We start from the raw sequence: 26456 nt of genomic DNA on the forward strand, positions 1-26456 counted from the left end.
TGGGAGCCGGTGTAGGTTAGCAACCACAGGGGTGATGGAATAGCAGGACTTTGTACGAATTCGGTTACTTGAGGTATACTTACGGATGAGCTCAAGTTTATGGAAGGGTGGGGAATTGGAGGCCGTCCAGGAAAGCATTGGACTAATGTAGCTCAACAATTCATTTTTTAACATTGCTGTCCTGTATGGACTTTCCCCAAAATTCTGGCAAGACCTGCAGCCCAAATTATAACTTCAAAAATGTGATTTTAGAAAAAACACAGCCTCCAAAACTAAAAAATCCTGTTTAGTCACTTCTTCAAAACCTTCCCACATCACATTGCAGAAACACTTCTGAGACTGAGTGACATCAGCAAAGCTTTTGCACTTCACAAATTTTGCAGTTGCTCTTTTTGCCTAAATTAAGTTGAGATTCCATACAACTACTGTTGAAATAAGGAAGCTGGTACTCTACAGAAAAAGGGAGGGAGAGAGAAAGAAAGATGTCCCATGACGAATTGTTCCACAACATGGGAACAGTCAGGACACAGGTTAGGCAAAGAAACCTAGGATCATCCAACAAGCCAGTAATTTGTATTTTGGAAATGACAGTGTGTGTTCATGTAACAAACCACTATCAATCAGTTGGACCGACTGGCCCCAATATTAACTCAGAGGTGGGAAGGGAGCAGTGGGGGGTTACAGTTCAGTGGTCTGGAAGCCCGGAAGAGCAGATTTCAATCAGGCCCTGCCAAATTTAACAGCAAAACCTGATTAGCATTTTTGGAATCCATTTCTCAGCTGCAGCCAGCCAAATTGAAACCTTCAGGCTATTGGGTGGGTAAGCCTTCTGTAGAGGTCAAGGAAGGAGGGGAGAGGCTCACAGGGTACTGGGAGCAGTCAGGGAAGATGGGAAGAAGATTGCAGAGGTTATCGGGGTAGAAGATCACAGCAGGCTAGAGAGATTGGGGGAGGAGGGGAGAAGATCGCAGGGATGGAGAGATTGGGGGAGGAAGAGAGAAGATCATGGGGGCTGGAGAGATCAGGGAGAATGCGAGAAGATTGCAGGGGGCTGGAGCGATCAGGGAGAGGGGGAGAAGATTGCAGGGGGCTGGAGAGATCGGGGGCAACGGAAAGGCTTGCAGGGACTCGGAGATGGAGCAGAAGATCACGGGGGACTGCACGGATTGGGGGAGGAGGGAGAAGATTATGGAAGGGGCCCATGGAGGACATTGGGGAGGAGGAGGTTGCAGGCTGGAAAGTACATTGGAAGGGCATTGGATCATTTGGAGGTGGGGGGGGAGTTGAATTCCAATTACTAGGGGCGTTAATAGGTTTGCTTGATGGGCCAGGGGGAAGTACTCCTGCTCCTTCTGGCCCACAAGCAGTGCTAGAAAAGCACTTAACTGTTCAATGCAGCAGTGCTCGCCTCCATTTAGCTGCTGGGCTAAAGCTGAAACAGGGAAAAATGTCTGAAGCATATAGCCTCATTAAAATATTTAAATGAGCGCCCCACCTCCTGGGACCATTGCCCCCTCATGCCACTTCCATTAAAACCGGAGGTGGACAGGTTCAAGGAGGGTTAGGTTTGGGTTTAAGATTTTTTACATTTTTACTTTCCACCTGACCCAAACTCACCCGTTTTGGGGGGTTACAGCTCCCCCCCTTTTTAGCACATCAACTTCCCATTGTTCCCATACATCTCTGTGTGTTTTCCATGCACATGTTGAGTAGGATCAGTGGAGCATACCAGAAGCATTGGTGCATGAGGACAGGCTGTGTGTTTTTGCTGTTCATGTTTGTATTCATTAGAGTAATATCCCAAATATGTATAACAGGTAGTGTATGTAAATGACAGGGGTGCATTTCTCTTATACAGATACTGTGTGCTGTTGTATGTCATGTATAACCAGCAAACTTAACATGGTGCATACTGTAATGCAAGATGAATAATATCAAATTAATTTGCATTGTTCCTAATTTTCCAAATGATGTATCTGATTAGGTGTTTAATGAAATTTGATCTATCTTTAGCATTTTACTTTGGCATAATGATGGGTTCTGTGTAATTTTAAAAACATTACATTTCTGTACCTTCAGATCAATTAGTAATAGTGCAAAGAAAGATTAGCAGCAAGTATTTGTTTCCACTATTTTATTATTAGAAAGTTATTGCATCATAATAAGATTTAACTCTATCCCCTCCAATCATTCGCTCTTTCATTTTCTGCACCTGTCTCCTGGACAACAAAATCCAGCCCTCAACCTGTGCCCATTTGTGTATATGACAGGGGAACCAGCCCCCACCCCCACCAAACACTCACTGCCAAATTTACTTTTCATTGAGGTACACAGAAAGTAATATCAACCAAGGTATAAAACTGGCAGTCTGTCTGATCTGATCACATCAGTTTCCTACTGGCCAGATGAGGTTAAAATTACTCCAAGGTCTTGTGGGGGCCTGGGCACCCTTCCCTCAGTTAGCTAACAGACATCAGAGCTGTGGCACCATGAACAGGCGGACTCCAGAGATGTGGCGATAGTAGCCGGGGCACTCACTGACCCCAGGCTAATGCCATGGCCTCCTGCCGACACCACGAAAGATCAAGACTGGAGGGCACCAGAGAAGACAATCTCAATGTAACTGGTGAGTTTGAGGCAAGAAGATTTTCAGCTCCAGCATTTTAACTTATGGACTATATCAAAGAATTTAGTAAATGCAACACAGCGTGTGCTACAAAGCCAAGCGGATCAGGTAGGCTGCATCATTGCTCTCTGGCGTGTGCTAAGTTTGCTCAACTCACCCAGCAATACAATTGGCCCCAGTGTCACTTGACTGGACAGAGAAAAATCAATCAAGGCTCCTCTTATTCCTGATTACTAACCAATAACCTTCGCTGGTGTGTGCATGCAGTATCAGTAGGCAGCAGGAATAGTCTTGTTCCATGGTGAGGTAGCTCACTAGCACTTGTTGTCTGTGAAGAATTCCCTTGGAGTGAGGTATCAGGAGTTGCCAGAAACATTTGAACCATAACCCAACACAGGTCATTGTCCATAGTAATGGAGAAGAGGGCCAAAAGAAGGAAGAAAGTTGCGAGAGAAAAAAATCATATTTTTGAAGATGTCCTGCCATTTGTCAGAGCAGATATTGAAAATTAGTCTGAAGGGTTAGCTGGCAGGTACTATTGGTGGCAAGTTAAACTTGTCGGATGGTTTGATTGACTGATCTGGTAAGTGGTGTTAAGCTCAAAACTGTCAGATAGGCCGGGATTTTCCAGGTAGGTCATAGGTCCCACCACCAGGACCAGAAGCGGATGCCACTTCCCTTCACAAGTTGATCCACCGATAGTAAACAATCGTGTACCAGCCCATATTTAAAGGGCTGCCAGCATAATCTGAATATAGCTGCTGCTGCTCTTTGGACCCACTGAACTGCTTGGCCCTGCAGGCCTCAGGCGACCAAGGTCATCCCAAGCCACGGAGCAGCAGGGGCAGCAGCCTTAGATGGATGAGGCTGGGGAATTAATAATGAGAAACAAGGAAATGACAGAGACTTTGAAAAAGTATTTTGCATCTGTCTTCATGGGAGAAAACAAAAATAGTATTCCACGAATAGTAGAAAATCAAGAGGCAAAAGGGAACGAGGAACTTAAAACAATAACGATCACTAGAGAAAAAGTACCAGGAAGACTAATGGAACGAAAAGCTGGCAAGTCTCCTGAACATATTGGCCTGCATCCCAGAGTCTTAAAGAAGTGGCTACAGAGATCATGGATGCATTGGTTGTAATCTTCCAAAATTCCCTAGATTCTGCAAAGGTCCCAGCAGATTGGATAACCGCAAATGTAACAGCTCTATTCATGAAAGGAGGGAGACAGAAAGCAGGGAACTATAGGCCAGTAAGACTAACATCTGTCATTGGGAAAATGCTAGAATCCATTATGAAGAACGTAGTAGCAGGACATTTAGAAAATCGTAATGCAATCAGGCAGAGTCAATATGGTTTTATGAAAGGGGAATTGTGTTTGATAAATTTAGTTCTTTGAGGATGTAACAAGCAGGGTGGATAAAGGGGAACCAGTAGATCTAATGTATTTGGATTTCCAGAAGGCATTCGATAAGGTACCACATAAAAGGTTACTGCACAAGATAAGAGCTCATGATGTTGTAGGTAATATATTAGCATGGATAGAGGATTGGCTAACTGACAGAAAACATAGAAACATAGGAAGTAGGAGCAGGAGTAGGCCATTCGGCCTGTTGAGCCTGCTCCACCATTCAAATAGATTATGGCTGCTCATCTACCTGTACACCATTTTGCTCCACAATCCCCATATCCCTTGATATCATTAGTATCCAGAAATCTATTGATTTCTGTCTTGAACATGCTCAATGATTAAGCTTCCACGGCCCTCTGAGGTAGAGAATTCCAAAGATTCACCATCTTCTGAGTGAAGAAATTTCTCCTCATCTCAGTCTTAAATGGCCTGCCCCTTATTCTGAGACTGTATTCCTGGTTCCAGACTCACCAGCCAGAGGAAACATCCTATCCGCATCTACCCTGTCACGCTGTAGGACACCACTGCTCGCAGGTGGTTGTCCAGCTTCCGCTGCACTCCCCTGTGGCACTTCCACTGAGTGAGGCATCTCTCTCACTCTTGGCTTGCCTGTTTGGGAACTTTCCTTCTCCCTAATTAAATCTTTAAAGAACATTTCAGGTAATCATATCTCTGGTGCTTTTCCTTCAACCTCTGCTGCTGTTATTTCAGCTCCTTTAAATTCTTCTGTCTCTATCTTGGACTTTTTAAATTCCTCTGACTCTCCTTTAGCCTCTTTAATCTTTACTGGCCCTATAGCGCCCCGCCCAATGGGATTTTTGGGGCTTCCTCAGAACTCTGCAGCTGTGCAGGGTTTTGTTTGTTACCCTCAGTTTCTCAGGTTTCCATAGACTGTCCTGAACCCTCTGGGTACAATACTGTTCTTCCTGCCAAGTTATTGCTCAGCAATAGGTCAGCCCCCTTCATTGGTAAGCTCGGAATGATCCGAACTGTCACTACCCCAGTGACCAACTTACTCGGTAGGTAAACTTTAAAGGAACCTTCAAACATTTGCCAGTAAGCCCTTTACCAATATTTGTCCTGCTTTCAGGTGGCATTTCTGACATTTCAAACTTGGCTGCCAGTTGGGTTTGAAAACAACTGGTATTCCTGAGGATTGTTATCGCTTTGCTTGGTGCCTGGGATACGAAAGGAGTCATTTTTCCTTTTTGTAAAAAGTTCTGTATGTGTTCTGTTCTTGGGTTATATTAAAACACATGCTTATTACTTTCATAGCCATGGACACTGGTTCGATAGCAGTGCCCCCTGTTTTTCTTGGAATGCCAGCACATTCCCAGGTTGCCACACTGGAGACACATTGGGTGTGCCCCTACTGATTTATCACCTTTTAAAAGTTGGAGATTGATCTGGTTTTTCTTCCCTACTCTCCTTTTCTCTCAAGCCCATTTCTGCCTCATCTGCATCCTTGCTATCTCTCCCTGGCCTGCAAGAGTTCCTCGACCCAAATTTATAATGAGTTTGAGATTTGTGTATTAACTCATAGTCGTCGGCCATTTTTGCTGTTTCTCTTACCCTTGTAATTCTTTGTTCTTCAATGTGAGTCATTATACTAACTGGGGAGCATTTTTAAATTCTTCCAGAAACATCACTTCTCTCAAATTTTCATTTGAGGGTTCTAGCTTGAGAGATTATATCCAGCGATCAAAAGCCACATGTTTAATTCTTTCAGATTCAATGTAGGTCTGTGCGGGCCTTTTCCTGGTGTGTCTGAATTTCTGTCTATATGCTTTAGGTACTAGCTCGTATGTATTTATAATCGCAGTTTTAGTTTGTTCATCGTCAGAGGAACTCTCTTCTGAAAAGAGAAAAAGCTTCACGAGCCCTCTCACAATCTCGCCTTGTAAGGGAGAGAAATTTCTTTCGGCAATTTTAGCCTGTAGCTATTTTTTCAAAAGAGATAAAATATAACGAAATCTCCTCCTCATCAAATTTTGGCACTAGTCTTGAATGTCTCAGTACATCAAAGCTTTGCTCTGAATTGGGGATAAGATTTGAGTACCTGGTGGCATTCTCATTTTGGGTTTGCAACCTTTGCAACTCAAACTGTTTCACCTCTCTTTCCTCTTTCTCCCTCTGAAACTCCCTTTCTTCTCTTTCCTTTTGAAGCTGAAACTCCCTTTCTTCCTTTTCTTTCTGAAACTCTCTCTCTTCCTTCTGAAACTGCATCTCCTCTCTTTTCAGTTGCAACTGCATTTCTTCCCTTTTCATCTGCGATAGAATTCTAGTTAGAATTTTTTTTTCAGACTCTGACTCCATGCTTTCTTCTTTTGTTTGTACATGATTCCCACCTCTGTAGCTAAGCTTTTAAATCTTCAAAACTTAATTTATTTAGCTTATCATGGGATATGTCTCCATGCTCTACAAACTCCTTCGCATTAAATATGGCCATCTCTTTTGTTTCTAGCACCATAGAGGAAAAAATACAAGAAAACCTGTTTGTTTCCTTTTCCATAACTTTAGAGGTCAATTTTCCTCAAGTTTTTAAAATCTCTCATTTGGCTGGTGGTTTAGATCCCAGATGAGCCCCCAATTTGTTACGGAAGGGTGTGGGTAGTTCCCACTGTTCAGCTCCCACCTGACCGCAGCTGAGTTTTTTTTTATTCGGGTTTTAACCCCTTTGTGTTTTATTTGTCAAATAGACAGACAGCGACAGGTTTTCTTGTAGGTTTGAAATGGAAGATTAATTATTTATTGAGCAATATGCCTTATCACAAAATTGTTGCAACTGCACCCATCACGTATTCACTCATGCACACACACACACACACACACACAGACACATAAGAAGAGACAGATAGAGAGATAAAGAAGTAAGTGGCTTGAAGTAAGGTAGGGTTTCAGAGTTCATGGTAAACCTGTTGAATTCTCTTGGAGTTCAAGTTCTCTTTAGTTGCAGGCTTGAGATGTTTGTAGATTTCTCTGTTGGTGGAAAGCTCAGTTTGAAGACAGGGAATCACTTCCAGTTCACTGCTGTACAAGTTGAAATTAAGAATTCGCAGCAGGGTGCCTTCCTCCTTGCTTGTTGGATTTTCTCCCAGATCTCAGACAGACCAGCTTTGGTGATGCTTCTTCCTGGGTCTCTCCCCTTCCCTCTCTTCAGAGAGCTACCTTTTAAAGCAAAAAGTTTCTCAGATCTCGCCTCTTTTGGGAGACAAAGATTTCCTCCCCGTGGTGACCAACAATGGCCCAGGATACGGCTACTTCACACCACCTTTGTTTCAGGATAACCCATTCAGTTCAAAAGTGTCTCTTGATGGGTTCAGGATGGGTTCAATTGACACCTCTTAGCTTTGAAAATACTCTTTTGTTCGTACTAAACAGTAGACAGTTTGAATATACAAAGCCATGTCTTTTAATCTTGGGTGGCCATTTTGGAGCACATTGTCCTTTTTTTTTAAAAAAGTCAATTTTTATTACTCTTCAGGTTGAGTTCTTATAGTTTCAATTGCTGCAATTTAAGTGAGTGTCATACCTTGTCCTATTTGACCCTGAGATGGGTTTCAAAACACGTTTCCTAACCACCACCAAGATTGTCCATTTCCACCTCCACAGCATGACCTGCTTCCTTTTCTACCTCACCTCACTGCATGGAAAAGCTTATCCACATCCTTATCACCTGCAGATTCCATTACCCCAATACTATCCTGGCCGGCTTTCGATTCAGCTCTTCACAAGTTGCAACTCATCCAAAGTTCTCCCACACTAATACAAAAGCAAAATATCGGGGATACTGGAAATCTGAACCAAAAACAGAAAATGCTGGAAATACTCAACAGGTCAGGCAGCATCTGTGAAGAGAAAATCGGAGTTAGATCATAATTTCTGTACCCATTTTTTTTCTTTTTCCATTTTTTCTTTTTGCTGGTTCATTTTTCTCCCCCTCTTGTTTCTTTCTTAATGCCTTTACTTAGTGTTCGAATGGCTGCTATCCTGCCATTTACACCTCATCCAGACACACCTTTTGTTTCTTTACTTGTCCCATTACCACTCCCTTTGGTTTTATACTATGAAACCTTTTGTCATTTCATCTTTTCTGCCCGCCACATTATCATAGACCTTCCCTTTTGTTCTTCTTTGCACCTCCCCTCTTTCACTTGCTCTAAACCTATTACATTTCTAACTTTTGACAGTTCTGATGGAAGATCACGGACCTGAAACATTAACTCTGTTTCTATCTCCACAGATGCTGCCAGACCTGCTGAATATTTGCAGCATTTTCTGTTTTTCTCCCACGCTATTTCCTACTCTCCTATTATGCCTGTGTTCAGCTATCTTCAATGGCTCTCTCTCCCCCTACACAACAATTTCAATATCCTCATCGTCTTTTACAAATCCCTCCTTGGCCTTAGCCCATTGCCCTCTTTCCCTCCGCACCCTTTCCTCCCACCAGCTCTTCAACCTCATTCAGCCCTATGCCCCTGCTTGCATCCTCCTCTCCAAGGAATCTAGTCTCCTTTTACATCCCACCTTCTGCATCTCTCTGCTCCACTTTTGCTGCAGAACTTTCTGTTGTCTGGCTTACATTTATCCGTATACTAAGTAAAGATTAGAGTTGGTGGATTTGCATTATGGCTGATTATGTAGTTTTTACCTGTCATTGCAAGATAGAAATAAAAACTCCACCTGAGTGCAGGAGGTAGAAATGTTTGTGTAATGGGTAAGGCCTAGGCTTTCTGGCCTAGCTGTGTATACTCCATTCAAGGGCACAGGACATTGGGACTCTATTGTTATTGTCATGTTACGAGACGAACAAAAATTCACAATAACTAAGCAGCCAGTCCTATGCAGTAACATCAACAGCATAATTGAAAATGCTGAGCGTGACCAAGAAAGAACAACTAAACCTAAACAGAGCACACTGTAGTACCATCAGATAATTACTGGACTCTCCATATTTGTGCCATTTGATTGAATATAAACTCTTGTTTATACATTGTTTCTGAACCGCATTTTACTAGCTCAAAGGGGAGTTGTCACCTAAATTTTATAAATAACCTCTCATATACTCTGAATAACCATTAAAGCAGACTTTTAACTCAATTTAATGGATCATCGGTTTCTAATAAAACTGTTATAGGACATCTTTTCATCTCTTTGGCAAAGTCTAGTCTCCTTCACCAGTCATACACCACCTAGTGCTAGAGATTGGAAGGTACTAAAAATGAGCAGAAGCAATCTTTCATCTTCACTTCACACGCATACGAACATACGAATTAGGAGCAGGAGTAGGCCACTCAGCCCTTCGAGCCTGCTCCACCATTCAATAAGTTCATGGCTGAACTAATTACTCCACATTTCCACCTAACCCCATAACCTTCCCATCTATCAGAATTAAGTGTCTCTCTAATAGCCTGGAACTGAGAAAGGTATTTGTGATACCTCAGTAATAGCCTGGAGCTTGTACAAAACCAGGCTTGTGTGAAATCAATGCCTTGCACCAAATTGCTTATTTGTACTTGTACAGTTCATTGTCCCATTAATTATCTAAACTCTGTGGGACTGGGCATATTTAGATAATCAAGTATTATGAGATAATCTGAAGCAGACTGAAGCCATTTTATATAATGAGTAGTTCTCAGGTTGTAGATTTGTATCTTGTTTCCAGAAATCTAAACGGAGATTCCAAATTGTGAATTCTCTATAATGTCAGTACATTGGTACCCAGCTGTTGTTTTAAAAAGGAAAAGGAAGTGATAAGCACATTTGGTCATGAATGACTGCAGGGCTGGATAAGGGAGAGGAAAATCAGACCAGTTGGGATAGACTGGAGCTGACCTGCATAACTTCATACGTGGCAGATTTAAATCCCTGATAGGTAATGTGATATGTTCAAATTGCTAACTCCGACTTGATATGTTGTGCTGAATCTTAACTCCCAAACCTGGGTGGGTTGGTGTAATGTCAGAGGTTAAAAATTAAAAAATCTGAAACAGGAACACAACCAACCTTGAACCCACCCACTTCTGGTTTTAATGGAGATGGGACGAGGGAAAGATGACCAATCGGCTGACAGGAATTGGGTTGGTCATTTAAGTACTATAACGAGACTGTCTGCCTTCATTTTAACAGTCATTCCATCTTTAACTCATGTCAGCCGGGTTTCCCAGACATCAGGCAACCTGGCAGCTGAGAAAAGTCAAGGAAGGCTGAATCCATATGGTAAGTGCTTTTCAGCACATCTTGTGGATCAGAAGGAGCAAATGTGTTTCCTCCAATTGCAACAAATTACCCAGTAAACCGAACTCCATCCCACGCAATCTTTTGTTCCTTGCTACAACTGCCATCGGACACACCCCACTCCAATCACCATCGGACCCCCTGTTCACCATCTGTTGCCCTGCCAATCATCATCAGAACCAGCAACCGCAATCTGCTTCCCCAATTACCATCGGACCCACCCACAATCAAAACGCCCTACCTGTGATCAGGCATCTTCCCCTGCCGGTGATTGTAACCACTCTGTAATGTAGTGCAGTGGTGACTTCACCTTTAAGAAACCGTATCTTTAAGAGATCAGGCAACTGATGACCTCACCAGACACTTACAAGGAGGGGACATCATTTTGTGAGACTCACTCAGCACATGGTTTTATAGAGAGAAGACACACACCAGCGAGGGAAGACCTGTACCTGATAGCATGCAGGCTAAATAAGTAAGACAATAAGACAATAAATAGTGTTTGTGTTGAATTCGAATATGGTTGTCATTTAAATGAAGACTTAAGAGCACAGCACAACACTACAAACCCCTGCGATTGGGAACCCCCACACCGCTCCCCACAACCCCCTCCTCCCCCCTTGACCCTTGCAGTCAGGACTTTCCGGTAAATGAAACCCGGCAATTGGAACCCCACCAACAGACCTACCTGATCTCCTCAGCTGCAGCCTTGTGAAGCAGGCTTCCTCACCCAAAAGGTCTCTAGCCTGTCAGTCAGGATACCTGACTGCAGCGGGTCAAGAAGACAGCTCACCTCCACCTTCTCAAGGGCAATTAGAGATGGGCAATAAATGCTGGCCTAGCCAGCGAAGCCTACATCTCATGAATGAATTAAAAAAAACCTGTGGGACAGAAACTAACAGAATTTTAAAGGAGGCCTGCAGTTAAAAAGTGCAGGACATTTGGGGAAACCCAGGTTTCCTAGCCTCAGAACAGCAGCTCCCTCCCTCCACCGCCCACCCCCCACCTACAAACCACGGAGTCAACTTTGGGCTAACCTCCAGGCCGTTAACTCTAACATTTAGCATCTGCATTGATATGTTAACTCTGGCTTAATATGTATTCAAACATGTGTGAGTTGCCTTGCTTAACTTTGTTCATATTGGGAAGACAGAAAAACAACTCAAAAATGTAGACAGAACTAACAATGCAGATCCTAAAGCATAGGTCTAGTTGTCCACGGCTACTTGATGTATGGACTTGACTTAATGTATATTATTTATTACTATTGATCTATTTTTCCATATCATTATCATTCAGGAGTCTTACTGCAAGTCAATCCAGATACTCTTTCAGTCACTTTGGTGACCAGCCTAAACATTGATTCCAGAGCCAGCTTTGCTCAGAAAAGCAGCATGAATAAACAATTGATGTACAAAGGAACCTGGCTGAACTCCTTGTTTCAGCAATATATGCTTTATAATACAGAATATGACAAAGTGACAGATCAAGAAGCCACGAGCAGCAGCAGAGTGGGTTCCTCAGGTCATATGTCTTGCATTTGGGGACCCCAGATCCTAGGCTGTCAATGGACTGGATTTCTGTCCATCTCACCAGATTTCTCTATTTGTTGCATTATAAGCACATCTCTGTCAATTTCCCACTGGGCGTGAAATGAGCCGCAGTGGGTCAGCCACTCATTTTTACTCCCAACCAACTTGTCCTTTTTGTTGACTACGATGATTGTCAGTGACAGCAGGAAGCTGAGGAGCAGTTTAGGGGTTACAGTAAAGAAAATCATCAGCAACATTCCATAAAATGGTGCTGAAGTTGGCACTGGAAGTGAACATGGTTCAGGAATTGCCAAAGAGTTTGGAATGGCACAAAAGTGGCTATTTTGCAAGTTTTAGTAGAGTCTGGCTGAAATTGGATGGCTTAGGTGTAAAAGGTTAGTATCACAGGAGTATAACTTCTTGTCATGTGCACACATTGGTTGATCAGATGTTAAACTCCAAAGTAGGCGATATTGATTTTGTTCCTTCAGCTCTCTCTATCATGCTTTGTAGATAAAATCTGTTTCCTTGGTAACTCATTAGCAACCTGCAAAGCCAGGACCAAAAGAAGTTAATTACGTTTAGTTACTATAAGCTTGTGAGGGGTGATAGGGCATGAGCACTTCATGTAGGAAAATAAATCAACCTTTGAACGTTATTTCTAAAAATGTGCAGTTACATTTATGGTTTTATGTTAGCTTGTATCATTTTGGATGAAGTGGTAAAACCAGTGTGCTGATGTAAATCACAAATGATTGTTTCATTGTAAATAGACATATTTCCTATATAATAAAAGCAAAATACTGCAGATGCTGGAAATCTGAAATAAAAACAAAAAGTGTTGGAATTACTCAGCAGGTCAGGCAGCATCTGTGGAGAGAGAAGCAAAGTTAACGTTTCAAGTCACTGACCCTTCATCAGAACTGGCAAAGGTTAGAAAAAAATTAGGTTTTAAGCAAGTGAAGGGGAGGGGGGGTGTGGGGGAGAGAACAAAGGGGAAGGTGTTTGATAGGGCAGAGGGCAGGAGAGATTAAATAATAAAGCTGTCCTGGGACAAAGGCAAAGAGTGTATTAATGCTGCAGGTAAGAACAGCATTTTGCTGTTTCCCAGCTTATCTCTGCATTCTAATGATGAGGACAAATATAATGCTTGTGTTATATATATGATTTCAAATAACAACAACATGTGATGGAGAGAGAGGGGAAGAAAGGAAACTGCTATTACAGTAAGTAGTTGAGGACTTCTTTGAAGAAATAGAACTTTTGCAGTAAATTATTTGAAAGGATAACCCCTAGTCCTCTTTGCATACATTTAAATGTACATAATTTTTTCGTAGCTAAAGATGTGCATTGAATTGAGCTGTGCATCTGACTCCATTGAATAAAAATGTCTGAAACATTTGTGATCAGTGCAATGGTGAATGGAGCCACGAAACAGAAAGTAGTTCAAAAGAGCCTAAGATGGAACTCTCACCTACTCCTAATGTAATTTATTCCCTACTCTGTTTTTCTCTGCAGCATACTAAGTTCTATTGTTCTCTGTGGTCTCGTTCCCTGTTATCTATTGCCAGCAATGTAATTCACTCCCTCTTATCTATTGTATTGTATGCAGCTCACAACCTGTTACTCTGTTATCTGTTGTTCTCTACATAATTTCTTTTTTGTTTACTATTGCTCTCTCTGCAATAGTCTATTATCTATTGCCTCAGTATAGCACACTTCCTCCTACTATTCCCCTCTCTGGAATTCACTCCCTGTTATTTGCTGTTCTGTATGTAACCTAGTCCCTGTTCTTCATGTAACTCGCACCTTGTTTTTCCTATTGTTCCCTATGGAACTCACTCTGTTACCTATTGTTTTCTGTGCAATCTACCCCATTTTTTTTTCAGACAGCTGCTGTTGGTAATAATTCTGCTGTTGCCAATTACAGCTCCTCAAACACATCTTTTGTTTCTTTACTGGTCCCATTACCATCCTCATTTGCCTTGCACCATCATTTCTTTTGTTATTTAATCACTACTACCTTCCAGCCCCCAAGAGCTGCCGGCCAATCAGAGGGCCAGCAACCTCAGCAGTGCCATCAGGAGCAGTGGCCATTGCTGGGGCTGCATCTGGAGGAGGAGGGCGCAGCGATGGACAGCGCCCTTACATCAGGTAAGTGAGGTATGGGGATGCCAGGGCCAGTCAGGCAGACACCGGCGATGAAGTTGGGGAGGGGTGATGTTGGTGTGAGGGCAGGTGGTGCTGTCCCAAAGGGCTGGTAAAATCTAATCCTTTAACTCTGTTTCTCCACAGATGCTACCTGACTTGCTGAGTATTTCCAGCATTTTCTGTTTTTACTCCATTATCAGTTGTTCTCCATCTAACACCCTTCCTGCTGTTTATTTGTCTCAACATCATTCACATCATGTGTCTACCTGTTAGCTGTTGTTCAATGTGCAATATATTCTCTCCCCATTGTTAGTGTAACTGCCACATTCAGCTTTCCTACCTAAAGAATTTGGAAAAAAAGTTATGTTTAATATTCAATTTTATGAAAAATATATTCTTACACTGTTAAAAAAGGCACTGTGGTTAATATGTAAAAAAATAAGTTTTTTCCTAGAAACTAAACAATCAGAAATTCATTATTTTGTCAAAATAATTTTAAAACCACTTCACACCCATAGTGTTGGAAAGTTCTTGAGTCCTTGTCTGGGTGAGAGAGGCTTTTTGAAATGAAAAGACTGTGAAGGCAGTCATGTTAGCACTTGAGAGCTGAGAAGGCTTTGTAGAGTCCACAACATTAAAAATTCACATTCCATAACCATTTTTTTGCTCTACAGTGCACTTATCTGTGGTCTCTTTTAAAATAGCTATAGTGGCTGATGCTCTCTTAATCATTATTTATCTTTTTCTAAAGTTAAGTCAAAACACATTAATCTAATCTTATATAAATCACTGTTGGAAATACATTTTAACACAGTGTACATACCTTCAAGACATTGTTATATTGGAATGAGCTCAGGGAGAATGATAAGAATGGTTTCAGGACACAAAACACATGAGATTCAAGGAACTGCGCTTGTTTACAGTGAAGGAAAGAAGATTGAGAAGGGGCATGACCCAGGCCTATGAAATGTTGCAAAGCTTGGATAAGGTAAATGTAAAGACTCTATCTAACTTGAATTATGAACCCAGGAATAGAGCTCTTGAGCACATAACTAACAAGGCGTCAAGTAAGGTTGGAGATTAGAAATAGTATTTTATCCCTCCACTGAAGACTGGCAAATAGGACAGTTTAATGTTATGCCAATTAATTCCTTTGAAAAGAGCAGTATTAATTGTGTAGTTAGTAATCAATTGAAAATTAAATCAAAAGCAAATTACACTATAGACTTTGATCTATAGACCTGAACTGTTGGAAACATAGTAATTTCGGAGTTGGAAAATGGAGATTATAAAAGTTAAATAGGTATCGCAATGTTTTACTTGATTACCTCTGCAGCTTGGACGAACCTTTGCAGATCAACCCATAGGAAATTAAATGAATTGGCTAAAGTTTATGATGGAGCAAACTGTACACAGTCTGTGGAAGGGGCAAACTTGATGAGTCAAATGGCCTATTCTTCTTCTCTGCTTTTATCTGCTTGCATATTTAAATTAAGAGTGCCCCATTTCTAAGAGTGTAACTGGGTGGTATAGGCTCTGTGATCTGGATTTTAATCCAGTTCAGTCCAATTGCACAAAGCCCCTTTCTCTGTTGTCTACAGGTACCTATGCAATGGCTGTTTGAAAATTCTCCCCTTTATTCTTATTAGGCGTGGTCCCACAACACACAACTGCCCATAACAACTTGATATAAATTGTTCTTAAAATGATAATTTCACTAAGGTTGGTATGGGAAATTTTAAAAGGGTCAGAGTGAAAAAAGATCAGGACAGTGAAATTCCTGAGTCTCTAATGTTAAAATACAATGTTTGGACAGATTTACTGCATCTGATCCCAGCTATAGTTGACCTAATACTATCCTAACACTCATTAACAATAAGTGAAAAAAAGGTCATCCCATTCTGCCCTCCATAAACTTGAGATAATCCAAAACTCCTCTGCTCGTCCTAGCTCACACCAAATGCTATTCACCCATCACCCCTGTGCTCGTTGACCTGCATTCACTCCTGGTTAAAAAAATGCCTCCATTTTTAAATTCTCATCCTTGTCCATGGCCTTGTCCATTCCTATCTCTGTAATCTCCTCCAGCCCTACAATCCTCCAAGATATCTGCATTCCTCCAATTCCGGCCTTTTGAGCATCCCAATTTTAATCTCTCCCCCTTTGGTGGCCGTGCGTTTAGCTGCCCAGGCCCTAAGCTCTGAAATACCGTCCCTGCACCTCTCTGCCTCTCAACCTCACTTTCCTCCTTTAAGTCACTCCTTAAGACCGACCTCTTTAGCCAAGCTTTTGGCATCGGACCTAATATCTCCTTAAGTGGCTCGGTGTCATATTTTGTTTTATAATGCTCCTGTGAAGCGCCTGGGACGTTTTATTACATTAAAGGCGCTATATAAATACAAGTTGTTGTTGTTGTATCCTTTACTTTGAAGATAAAGTACATCAAAAGCAACAATACACTGATTTAGTTGCTACCAATGGATTAAACTTGGGGCCGAACTGTCAACCCACTTGGTTCAATGGGAGAACAAAACTGAATCAAGTAATCTAGTGTCTAAGTGTTATCCCACCCAGTGATGAAAGAAGGTGAATGTTTGGGTGAGAACTATATGAGAGTTTGACAAATCTCCCTTTTCCATCCCCTTTATATTCATGAATTCATGTGCTAAAAATGCAGCAGATGGATGTAAATGAGAGGGGAAAGACACACAATATCGAAATATTCAAACGGCCAAAATCATAAATATTGAGAAGAGTCTGGAGTGATACACAGTCTGCTGGATCATCTGGGCCAAGAAGAAGAAGAAGGATCAGTTCAGAATTAATCTGCATGTAATCTTTTTTCTAGTTTTCAGTTGTGTTTTGAGCCACAATTGCGTGGGTATGTTTGTAGGTTGGGCTGTATTTTCGACAGCACTGAGACTTTGCTGACACTTGTTATTGTTTACACAGTTGGAATGCTTATTTTTGCAAGCTACTTCACTTACTCTGTATTTCTAGGTGAAGCCTGGCTCTCAAGTTTCAATGGGAAGGTGGACGGGCAGCTTGTTTCTGGACCTCGACTGCTGTCCTTATTGTTCAGTGGAGGGCTGGATTTTCCCTGTGGGCATCTGAATCCCTCAGTCAGGCTCAGATAGGGATCAGGAGCTCGCACTGTGTGGAGAAACAGTCACTCAATGTGATTTTCCTCAGAGTGGCTGATTAGTGGCCAGAGGGCAGGCTCAATCAAATTCTAATTGAAGCTGAAGGGCCAATCTGAGGCTTTGCAGCTTGAAAGCAGCAGCAGGATGCCATGGCAGGTAATTGAGAGAGAGGGCATTTCAAAATGGAGGCACTCTCTCTCCAACTTTTTCAAAATTTAAATAACGAATGGCCTTTGCAGCTGAGCCACCGCTGTGAGAGGGGGAGCCCCTCTACAGGGTGGCCTGCAACTGCTATTCCACCCAGGCATGCAGGGGAGGGCCTCTAAGCCTGTCCCCCACCAACCCAGTCGGCTCCCAGGAGGCCACCTCCAGTCACTTAAACTGTCTTCCACCACCTCTGGGAACCTGCAGGCCAACTGGAAAATCCCAGTCAGCCTCCTTCAATTGGCCTCTTAAGTAGCTGTTAAGTAGCCATATGTGGGCAAATAGCACTGTTGGCTACCACCACCGCCCACCAACCACCCCCCCCCCCCCCACCCCCTATCCTGCCTCTGGGAAAATGACCTGGGCTGGGATAGAGCTGGGAAACGAGCATGCAGCCCACAGTACTATTTTTAGCATTGCCTGCCTTGGTTCCTGTCATGATTGTGTGTGTGGGCTTGAGTATTAGAGAATATATGGTACTTGGAAGGGAAACTGAAAGTAGCTTTGTGCTTTGGGGAAAACACCTGACCTGGGGGTTATTGTGAGGCCAGATAAGCATATGTTCCAGTAGTGAGAACAAGTAAGCAAGAACTTTACTTTAATAAAATGCTTGTTACATCTTTGTTACAGTTAAAGCTGTGATTTCGTGTGATTCATTTCAGCCTGAGATGTGACAGTTCCCACTTCCAGTGAGGCTCAAAATCCAACCCACAATATTTACAGTACAGAAAGAGGCCATTCAGCCCAAAATAGGTCCATGCCGGTGTTTCTGCTCCACCTGAGCCACTTACATGATTATTAACCAGGCACAGATACCTCTATCTGATTTATCGTTGCACTATAGGAATATTCCAAATCCCCGAGGTACCCACAGTCCAGATCAGGAATTAAGTCATGTGTGGGACTCTGTAACTCTGTTAGTGCTTCATTCTGCTGATCCCACTACTGTTTTAAAGTTACACTTACACGTCAGACCCTAACATATTTTTGTATCCTCTCTTTAGAAGAATACATTAGGGCAGAAATGGGGGTAGGCCATTCTTCGGGCAGTTTGAGCACAGACCATTTCACGGCTAATCAGCGAGTGCATTCAGGCCACTGTTAAATCTGTGAGGTCCATTTTTTAGGTGTCCCCAGCAGTTTCTCATCTTAAACGCTGCAAAGGCTTGGGAGACATCTTGCTTGTAGTTTACAGTGGTTTTTGACATGTTATTTGATTTTTAAAGTGTTTACAATGGCTGGACAAACTTCTGAAATCTGAAGAGGGTACCAGCAACTCACTTTTTTTCCAAATGGACACCCTTCTATCAATTCCATTCTGCAGCTGCAGGGAGACCAGATTGAAGGTAGTGAGCTCACAGATCCAGGCCAACAGACCAGTGTTTCTCTAAGAAGCAATGTATAAGGACAATGGTTCTCAAAGATGGTGGCCCGTGAGCTGGTCCAAGATGCAAGTCAATGGCACGACTCAGGCTTTACGAGAAAACAGGCCAGAACCACCACTCGCGTGACATCACACAACTGGAACCAGTTCCGCATGCATGGCACGAGTCGTCATAAGTGCAAGCAGCAACAATATAGTTTATCAGCAAGTTTTATGTTACTGCTATAACATACAACTGTTAGATCAGATTTCCAACACTTGTGGGGCTGAAAACAAAGAGGAACTGGCTGAAGGTGGAGCCTGACATGAGACTGAAGCTCTTCAGCTTGGAACCAGACATCACCTCATTGGTATCTCATCAAAAGCAGCGCCATTCTTCGCATTAATTCTGGTGAGTTTTTTTTGCATTGGCAAGTGAACATGGGTGAGGTGGGACTGGTAGATGGTTCACAGGGTCTTTTGCCCCACCTATGTGCTCTGTAGCAAAAGAAGTTTGAGATCATAAGGAGGCTGCATTTCATCGAGCTGCAACGACTTTCGCAGCAAGAGCACTGCCACAGTGGGTACTGCATTGCCTGTTCCAGTCAAAGTCTCTATAGATCTGAACTTCCAGGCTCCAACAGGCAATATCAGAAACATGATAGAAAAAAAGTAGAAATTACCACACAGAAACAAGCCATTCTGTGTTGATGTTTTACCCTCCATGCAAACAGATAGAAGTCAGATTGCATTAAGCAGGTGGCTGATGCCATGTTTGTTAAAGAAAAATGTTTCATCACATACAAGATAGGGACGAGGAACCTGGACCTCCCTCCAGGTACTCCTTCCCCTCAGGGAGACAGGTAGGTGCCATCGTGCACACAGATGGAGGAGGAGCGCGTGCAGAGCCCCGGGGCCTTCCTCTCAGAACACTTGCAGGGTAAGCGACATCTCATCCTCCCCCAAACCCCCAGTGTTGACCCCCTTACCTCCAGCAGGCAAGCACACAGGGGATACTCAAGCACCAGTGCTGCAGACCCCCAGTAGGATGGAGCCATCAAGGCCCTGTTCCTCCAAAGGACGCCCGCCACGGTCATCCACAGTAACTGGGGCAGCGCATTGAGCAGACTGCCTCCACCTCAGCTGCTAATGTCAGGGTAGCACCTAGACAGAGTGGGGGGAATAAGGAAATTGAAACAGTTTTGATCATGAAGGTGGCACAGGTGCTGTATAAATTGTCACAATTGCAAAGATGTATTGAAACATTTTTATTTCATGCAAAATTTGATCCACCCTCAGTAATGTTTTGCTTGGCTTCAGAAGGATACAAAGATGTTTTTTTGGAGGCCTATGGCAGGAAAGCAATGCCGCTTGCATAGTATCTCAGAAAATATCCAGTGTCCATATCTCATTGGAATGTCAGCCTTCAGTCTTCAATGTTGCCTTGATGTCAAGGGCAGTCACTCTCACCTCACGTCTGGAGTTCAGCTCTTTTGTTCATGTTTGGACCAAGGCTGTAATGAGGTCAGGAGCTGAGTGGCCCTAGAAGAACCCAAACTGAATGTCAATGAGCAGGTTATTTTTGAGCAAGTGTCGCTTGATAGCACTGTCAACGACCCCTTCCATCACTTTTCTGATGATGGAAAGTAGATTGATAGGGTGGTAATTGGCTGGGTTGGATTTGTCCTGCTATTCGTGTACAAGACATACTTGGGCAATTTTCCACATTGCCGGGTCGACGCCTGGTATCCCTTGCATATCTCTCCATGGCCCTCATATCGATGATGGCATCGTTGTCTTCCTCCTCACCCTCTTCATAGTCATCCTCATCTGAGGAGGACTGGTGTTCCTCCTATTCCTCCGCCTGCAGAATGTGGCCGCGTCTAATTGTAAGATTGTGCAAGGCACAGCAGACAATGATTATTTAAGAGCTCCCGCAGACTGGTCAAGACAACAGAATCACATTTTCAGCATGCCAAAGGTGTATTTGATGATGGCTGTGGTGGATGCTTGTGCATCTCTTCAGCAGCGCTTTGGGGATGGTGTACTGGTGTCATCAACCCTGTACAAAGTGGGTAACCCTTGTCACCCAGGATCCTTCCATCCACTTTGGCTGGTTCTTTCAAAAATGCTGGCAGCTGGGAGTTCCCAGCCTTTCCACGTGCCCGATAAACCCCCACCCTTCCCTACCTGACTACCCTCCCCTGCTCCTCTATGTAGCCCCCGCACATGACGTCGCCGCCATCTCCTAAGATGATTCACCCTTGCTGGTGCCAAGCCTGGAGGGAAACATCCATTCCAATGCTGCTGTTAGTTTAGCAGATGAGTTAAAGAGAGAAGAGCACAGACCTGGGACTCAACTGCACAAATTCAACTGTTGCATGCCACATTAAAACATTCATGATGGCACGGGAATATCGCTCACTGTTCACTTAATCTGGCAGGTAGAACTAAACCCTAACTATGTGTAGGTTAATGAATATTTATGTTATTTAAATGAATGCAAAGCTGCAATCCGCCACCACGCTGGGGGAACCTGCCGATGACTTAATTCCTCTAAAATATCCTGCCGTCAGGAATCCGAGAAAATCAGCTCCCGCTCAATTATATCACGCCACACGCCACCAAATCCACTGCAGCGAACTACATAAAATTCCCCCCCTTGTGGCTGAATTGCACTTCCAGGACTGAACTAGAGCTTTCATCAAGCATGTCATTGGAGTGTTCAAGCAATGACCCAGATGCCTGAACAGGTCTGATAGCTTCCTTAAATAGAGCCCAAAGAGCACTTATAGTATGATAGCGGTTTGCTGAATGCTGTGTAACCTTGCTATGCAATGGGATGATACATAGACCCACTTCATCGAGACGAGTGTGATGACACTGATGACTTAGAAGCTGACAAAGCAGGAAGATTCCAAGAGACCCCTTCGGTCAGAACTCTTCAGCATCAACTCATTGAAGAGCACTTCAGCTGACCAGTCCCTGTTCCTCCTGCATTATCATTTGTGCCAGTCCTTTGACCCTCCGATAAAATATATCTGCCCAAAGGCCAACATTGATATTCAGGTCACCTGACATTGTAGGGTCACTCAGCTATCAAGAGCACTACACACACAGATTTCAAAAAGTTTATAATTTTCTGGCTTACACACCAACTATCACTTGATGTGAGCCCTTCACGCATTTCTTCAGCTATCGCTCAGCTACTTTAACATTTCTATGAGGTGCTGTCCCAGTGTTTCAACATAGCGGGTGGAAGGCAGCTGTGGTTCAGACAGGAACACTTGAGATGTTTGTGGTCGGTGACTTTCAGAAGCGTGGGCCTGATAGGCTCCAGCAACTTGGCAGCTCTGGGGTGTAGCCTGGTCCACCTTCCTGGCACAGTGTGGGCATTGATTGAAGGGACGGTGAAGGCACAGACATGTTGTCAACCTGAGATAGGGAAACACGTTGCACTTCCAGTACATGAGTATCCCCCAATTTATCAGGCTATATCTCAACACTCCCACCAATCTGCAGGGGAGCAAACTGCAGGAAATCCATGATCTGATCGAAGCCCCTATCCATTAGGTGTCTCAGCCTGTCTAAGATGGAGGGGGTGGGGGTTGCAGTAGAGGTAGAGGTGATGGTAGCACCCAATCGTGCATGGTCTCAGTAGGAGCATCCCTAAGAGATGGCATTTGGTTGGTGTCACAGATTCCTGCAAGGAGGGCCCAGCTGCAGCATTCGTTGAGGTGACAATATGCTCAATGGTTGGCTGGAAAGTGTTGACGGAATATGCAAAAACCACACGCATGTTGGTAGCATACTTTTCCACAGTCTTCAACATGTTGCTTTAGCTACCTGGCGGGCAGTCTATTGCATTTAGCGATTGCTGGTGAGCAGAAAGCATTCTTTTAAAGATTGGGCCATTGAAGTCCACATCTCTGTCCTCTTTAGCAGAGCTAGGTCCCAAGCTTGCCCTTTGACAAGCCATTTCCTGGGCTGTCCTTTCCACTTGTACTTCTTCCTGCTGCTGTAGTAGCAGAGAAGTAGTAGTGTAGTGCAGTCCCAGGCTCCCATGCTGTGTATGTGAGCTAAAGAGTTAAGTGGAAAGAGAAGAGGGAGTGAAAATGTCCACAAACAACCTGCTGTGCATGCCCTCCAGCTTCATCTTTTTTCTCTGTCTAATGATATTGATAAGACCCCCTCCTATTCTTGAGGTTTTCCTCTGATTCTTTTCACTGCAAAAAGAGAGGCCATGGGTTCGTGTGTGTCTATTTGAAGGCAGCATAGTGTGTATCCTTAGAGAAACAAATGGCAAGTTTGGACAAGAGAGGGAGGTCAATATGAGATGTCAGGTGAGTGAGTGCAAGTGGAAAGAGATGTAGTGAAGTGTCCCATTGGGATTGGAGTAAAGGCTTGTGAAGCTGGCACAGGGAGAACTGTAAGTGCTGGAACTAAAGGCTGGTTTTGCAGGGCTGTGTAGAGAGTCAAAGCATGTGAAAAGGAGTCATACTTTGGCAATCCTAGTAGGGTCGTTAAATTTCTTTCAAAACTGCAGCCAGGTCCTAGCAAATATGCTGCTGATACTACCTTTCCAGTCACTTCTCTGCAGTGCTTCTGACTAATTTCCTGGGATACCCATTTGAAGGAAAGAGGACGTTCATAGAAGTATCTGAAAATTGAGGGGGCCCCGGCCATTGCCATTCTGTCTGCTGCCTCAATAATACATGCTCCCCTCTCCACCACTGAAAACTCGACCTTCCTTTTAAGACCTGGTGGCAGACCCACTGGAGCGCACCCCCACCCCCACCTGAATAACAGGTTAAGCAGGGCAATTAGCACTGGACAGTTGCCTCTTGCAAAGAAATAAGGCTGGACCAGGTGAATCGATTGACCAGTACCATCAGACTGGCAGAGTGGAAGCCCCACCCACAGCCTACCTGATCTCCAAGGAGATCAAAAATGTCGTCTTCAAAATAATGCTGGTGATGTAATCTGAGATGCTCACCTCTCCAGGTCAAGTTGTTTTCTGTCCTAGGGGGAAAACATATTTCAAATGTTTTGGAAATCCAAGTAATGTTTTCCACAGTAGAAAGTACAGCCCTGCACACAGATTATCTTGCAGATTTTGGGTACTGTTTCATTTCCTTCTCTGAGCACACCAAGTCGGAACAGATTGAATTGTAAAATGAGCTTGGAGCAGAGAAAAGCCTTTCTATGACATCAGTGCAAAGGGATTGATTCAGCAGTAATGGAAAGCAAATAGAAAGCTTGGCTTTCCTGTGAACAGCTTGAGCTTGTTTCATGGCCCTTTGTTAGTCATGTGGGACTATCAGCAAGGAACCCTGCTTCCAAATGTAGCACAAGCTGATTAGACATTACTGGTAAAAGTAGAAGCCATTTCACCAGCTAATGAACCAATTACTATTGATGTAGACTTGTTGCTTTTTTACTAAGTTGATTTTAGCTGGTAAACAGGAACTGTACAAGTATCCACTTAAGAATTGCAGTGTACCAGTAATGATCCAGCACAGTTTCTGTTCATATACTATGTTGATTTCCCCCTTCCTTAATCAACAGGTAGTATCCAGTAGTCTTTTTAAATTGAAATTTGTTGTTCAAAAGTAGACTGTATTTTCCAGCAAACATTCAGCCTCTGGTCTAAAGAAGGTGATAGTTATATTAATGTTAATAATTTAGCCTTGTTTTCTGCTTGCTCTGTAATCTCATGCTTGATGTGATGTGTCTTGGCTAGGTTTGTGGACGGAATTGAAACTGACAACAGTGTACCAGCCAGGCAGAAATTTGAATTCAATGCAAAGCAACTAAATGAAGAGAACAGCCTTTCCCAGTTAAGCTCAGGTAAATATAATTTATAGCAATCTTTTTCTATAGAAGTACTTAGTAACAAGTGATATGTGCAAAATGCTTTTGCTCAGCAAACTGCAAAGTCCTACCTGATTGATGGATCCTTTTTCTGCCACCTCTCCTTTTCCACTCTGTCTGACTCATAAAATTCACTTTATCTTCTCTCTTGCTCTTTATGACCCCGATGTTGCCTAACTTTACAGATCTTAAACTTTCAACTTAGGTTTTAAATAGTAAAACACAATCACTACTACAGGTCAGACAATTTAACTTTGCTGATGGGAAAGCTTTCAGAGGCGATAATCAGGGACAAAATTAACAGTAACTTGGACAAGTGCAGATTAAATAGAGAAAGCCAGCACGGATTTGTTACAGGCAAATTGCATTTAACTAACTTGATTAAGTTTTTTATTCGTTCATAGGCTGTGAGCGCCACTGACAAGGCCAGCATTTTTTGTCCATTCCTAATTGCCCTTGAGGAGGTGGTGGTGGGCTGCTTTCTTGAACCGCTGCAGTCCATCTGGTATAGATATGCCCACAGTGCTGTTAGGAAGGGAGTTCCAGGATTTTGACCCAGTGAAGGAACAGCGATATAGTTCCAAGTCAGGATGGTGTATGGCTTGGAGGGGAACTTGCAGGTGGTGGTGTTCCCATGCAATTGCTGGCCTTGACGTTCTAGGTGGTAGAGGTCGCAGGTTTGAAAGGTGCTGTCGAAGGAGGCTTGGCGAGTTGCTGCAGTGCATCTTGTATAGGGTACACACTGCTGCCACTGTGTGCCGGTAGTGGAGGGAGTGAATGCTTATGGCGGTGGATGGGATGCCAATCATGTGGGATGCTTTGTCCTGGAGAGTGTCGAGTTTCTTGAGTGTTATTGGAGCAGCACTCATCCAGGCAAGTGGAGAGTATTCCATCACACTCCTGACTTGTGCCTTGTTGATGGTGGACAGGTTTTGGGGAGTCAGGAGGTGAGTTACTCGTCGCAGAATATCCAGCCTCTGACCTGCTCTTGTGGCCACAGTACTTATGTTGCTGGTCCAGTTAGGTATCTGGTCAATGGTAACCCTCAGGATAGTGTAGAAATCAGCAATGGAAATTCCTTTGAATGTCAAGGGGTGATAGTTAGATTCTCTCTTGTTGGAGATGGTCATTGCACAGCACTTGTGTGGCGTGCATGTTACTTGCCACTTCTCAGCCCAAGCCTGAATGTTGTCCAGGTCTTGCTGCATGCAGGCAGAGACTGTTCCAGTATCTGAGGAGTTGCAAATGCTACTGAACACTGCAATCACCAGTGAACATCCCACTTTCGACCTTATGATGGAGGGAAGGTCATTGATGAAGCAGCTGAAGATGGTTGGGCCTAGGACACTACCCTGAGGAACTTCTGCATCGATGTCCTTGTGCTGAGATGATTGGCCTCCAACAACCATAACCATCTTCCTTTGTGATAGGTATGGCTCCAGCCAGTGGAAAGTTTACCCCCTGAATCCCACTGACTTCAATTTTCAAGGGCTACTTGATGCCACACTCTGCCAAATGCTGCCTCGATGTCAAGGGCAATCACTCTCACCTCCTCTGGAATTCAGTTCTTTTATCCATGTTTGGACCAAAGCTGGAGCCAAGTGGCCCTGGTGGAACCCAGACTGAGCATTGGTAAGCAGGTTATTGCTGAGTAAGTGCAGTTTAGTTGCACTGTCAATGATACCTTCCATCATTTTGCTGATAATTGACAGCAGACTGATGGGTCGGTAATTGGTCTGATTGGATTTGTCCTGCTTTTTGTATTATCGGGAAAATGCCAGCATTGTAGCCGAACTGGAACAGCTTGGCTAGGGGTGCGGCTAGAGCCGGAGCACAATTCTTCAGTATTACAGTCGGGATGTTGTCAGGCCCCATAGTCTTAGCTGTATCCAATGCCTTCAGCCATTAATTAATA

At 43.4% G+C, this 26456-nt stretch overlaps 1 protein-coding gene across 1 annotated transcript in view; it reads left to right on the forward strand.

Annotated features, from left to right (window-relative positions):
• The window catches only part of kcnh3 (potassium voltage-gated channel, subfamily H (eag-related), member 3), an 868694-nt gene that overhangs the window by 830242 nt on the left and 11996 nt on the right, over nt 1-26456 (forward strand). The window contains exon 13 of the mRNA XM_068035730.1: nt 24411-24517. Within this exon, the coding sequence (XP_067891831.1) occupies nt 24411-24517 (107 nt within the window). The remainder of the gene's footprint in view (nt 1-24410; nt 24518-26456) is intronic.

The sequence above is a fragment of the Heterodontus francisci genome, chromosome 7 (genome assembly GCF_036365525.1).
Source record: "Heterodontus francisci isolate sHetFra1 chromosome 7, sHetFra1.hap1, whole genome shotgun sequence".
Lineage (NCBI taxonomy): Eukaryota > Metazoa > Chordata > Chondrichthyes > Heterodontiformes > Heterodontidae > Heterodontus > Heterodontus francisci.